This window comes from Salmo trutta, chromosome 19 (assembly GCF_901001165.1).
Source record: "Salmo trutta chromosome 19, fSalTru1.1, whole genome shotgun sequence".
Lineage (NCBI taxonomy): Eukaryota > Metazoa > Chordata > Actinopteri > Salmoniformes > Salmonidae > Salmo > Salmo trutta.
In genome coordinates this window covers 15128566-15131211 of record NC_042975.1, presented here as the reverse complement: position 1 = coordinate 15131211, position 2646 = coordinate 15128566, and the positions used below count along the sequence as shown (strand labels likewise).

Genomic DNA, 2646 nt, shown 5'->3' with positions numbered 1-2646 from the left:
AAGTTTTGAGGGACATTCTTGCTGTTGCCAGAGAATGTGATGTTCATTTCTCTACCATAAGCCGTCGTTTTAGAGAATTTGGCAGTACGTCCAACCGACCTCACAACTGCAGACCACGTGTAACCATGCCAGCCCAGGACCTCCACATCCGGCTTCTTCAACTGCGGGATCATCTGGGACAAGCCACCTGGACAGCTGATGAAACTGAGGAGTTTTTCTGTCTATAATATAGCCCTTATGTGGGAAAAAAACATTCTGATTGGCTGGGCCTGGCTCCCAAGTTGGTGGGCCTATGACTGCGGCCCTACCCAGTCATGTGAAATCCATAGGTTAGGGCCTAATTGACTGATTTCCTGTAACTCAGGAAAATCGTTGAAATTGTTGCATGTTGTGTTTATATTTTTGTTCAGTATAGATGTGCACCAACAAAAGACAGAAATGCATGTACAGTGCACACAGGAACGCACGCAGGCACATGCACACTCCACATGCACACACACCTACACAGCAAATTGACCAGTGTTACCTAGTGTTGATTTTCCAGTGTAACATTTCTAGTATTGATTCAGGAGTTAAATGAACTCTGTAAGTGTTAAATTAACACTCAGTGGTGTTGGAGCGGGCAGGCCTTCTCCTGGGCCTACCCCAGGAGGAAGAGCAGCTCCCTCTTGACAAGGGTGAGATATCTGTCAGGCACGCAGAGAAGCGTGTCACCACCTGGGTGTCAGAAGGCGGGAAGGAGAAAAGTAGTTGAGTGTCATCCGCATAGCAATGATAGGAGAGATCATGTGAGGATATGACGGAGCCTATCGACTTGGTGTATAGAGAGAAGAGAAGAGGGCCTAGAACCAAGCCCTGGGGGACACCAGTAGTACGAGTACGTGGTGCAGACAGAGATCCTCTCATTAGGAGCGATCTGCCAGGAAGGATGCAATCCAGGAGTGTGCAGAACCTGAGACACCCAGCCCTGAGAGGCACGAAATGCATTGTCATATGTGCACAATATGCAAGTGTGCACCCACACACTCACAAACACAATTCAAAACACACTTATCAATATGGAGTTTAAATGAACACCGTATTGAATTATAAACTGGGTAGTGCGAGTCCTGAATGCTGATTGGCTGAAAGCCGCGGTATATTAGACCATATACCACGGGTATGACAAAACATGTATTTTTACTTCTCTAATTAAGTTGGTAACCAGTTTATAATAGCAGTAAGTATACGTCAGCATAAAGCATGCTTTCTGCAGGATGTGCTATGAAAACAATGAAACATTGGAATAAAATAGAGAGACAAGAAGAAAAAAAGAGAGGCTGATTTGAAGGGAGGCAGGCAGGAGCAGCGGTGTATTTATAAACAGAGAAGTAGAGGAAGGGGGCAGTTCACTGGAGAAATCAAAACAGAAAAGTTGGGAGGAGAGAGAGAGAACGAGAGAGGGAAGAAAGCTTAACAGACAAACAATGAGCGACAGACACCGGGGGAGAAGGACAGACAGACAGAGAGAATAAACGGGTGGACAGACTGAGTGAGTTGAGGATTTTCAGAGCCAGTGAGCTGGAAAAGAGAAGTGGACAACCACTGTGCCCCTGAAAAGAGTGAGTGAAGAAGGTAGGGAGGAGGGCTGTGAAGACAGAAGGAGAGAGAGAGGTGAGATGGAGGGTCTGCAAAAGGTTGAGGGACCGAAATATCTCATGGACCGTGGACAGTTTTGTAACTGTAGTGAGATTTGAGGAGACCATAAAGCATGTACCTGAGGTACAGAGTAGTGTATGTTTTGGTTTGACCACATACAGTCCTAGAAAATGGAGATACAATTCTGTGAAAGAGGTGGAATATTTTGAACTTTGAAGTTTTAGAAGGACAGAAGAATTGACGTATAAGGAGGACGAGAGACAGAGATTACAAAGCAAAAAGGAGGAAAACATTTAAACAATCTTTTTTTACACATTAACACAATCCTCCATCTACTGTAATATTGCAGACACTGCATTTGGACAGAAGGAGAGAGAGAGAGAAAGAAGGAGAGGGAGAGAAGGGACGCACCAAAAAAGGGCTGGAGTTAGAGTCGGAGTAACTGCATGCTTAACAGACACTGTAGAGCCACGGGGAGAGAAGAGTAAGGAGGCGGACAGACAGACAGACAGAGACAGAGACAGAGACAGAGACAGAGACAGACAGACAGACAGACAGACAGACAGACAGACAGACAGACAGACAGACAGACAGACAGACGGACAGACAGGAACATTTCAGCTGGTGTAAGCCCCCATCAGTCACACACGACCACACCCCCCCACACACACAAACACAAATACACACACTGTACAGAGTGAAGGACTGACAGATGACAGGGGAGTTGCAAGGGGCACAGAGCAAAGATAGACAGATCGAGAGAGAGAGAGGGAGGGAGAAAGAGAGAGAGAGTGACAGAGACAGGGAGGAAGAGAGAGAGCGGGGAGGCACCGTAAACTACAGGAAGCCCCGGTGTGAAACAAACAGGGGACAGTGGCTAGAAGAGCTCCACTCCGGAACCAGCCACCAGCCTCCAGTCTCCATGGACTCCAGGGAGTCGCAGCACCGCTGAACCCAGGCCCTCCTCTGCTGGACAGCATGTCGGCGGGCCCGGGACCTCGTGACTCA

General features: G+C 47.4%; 1 protein-coding gene across 5 annotated transcripts in view; it reads left to right on the top strand.

The window, feature by feature from the left end:
- Positions 1 to 1198: 1198 nt before the first annotated feature.
- Positions 1199 to 2646, top strand: part of LOC115154046 (myotonin-protein kinase) — a 27113-nt gene continuing 25665 nt past the window's right edge. For all 5 annotated transcript variants that reach the window (XM_029699867.1, XM_029699864.1, XM_029699865.1 and 2 more), the window contains exon 1: positions 1199 to 2646. This exon is cut by the window's right edge and continues 139 nt beyond it. In XM_029699867.1, the coding sequence (XP_029555727.1) occupies positions 2617 to 2646 (30 nt within the window). In that variant the 5' untranslated portion in view covers positions 1199 to 2616.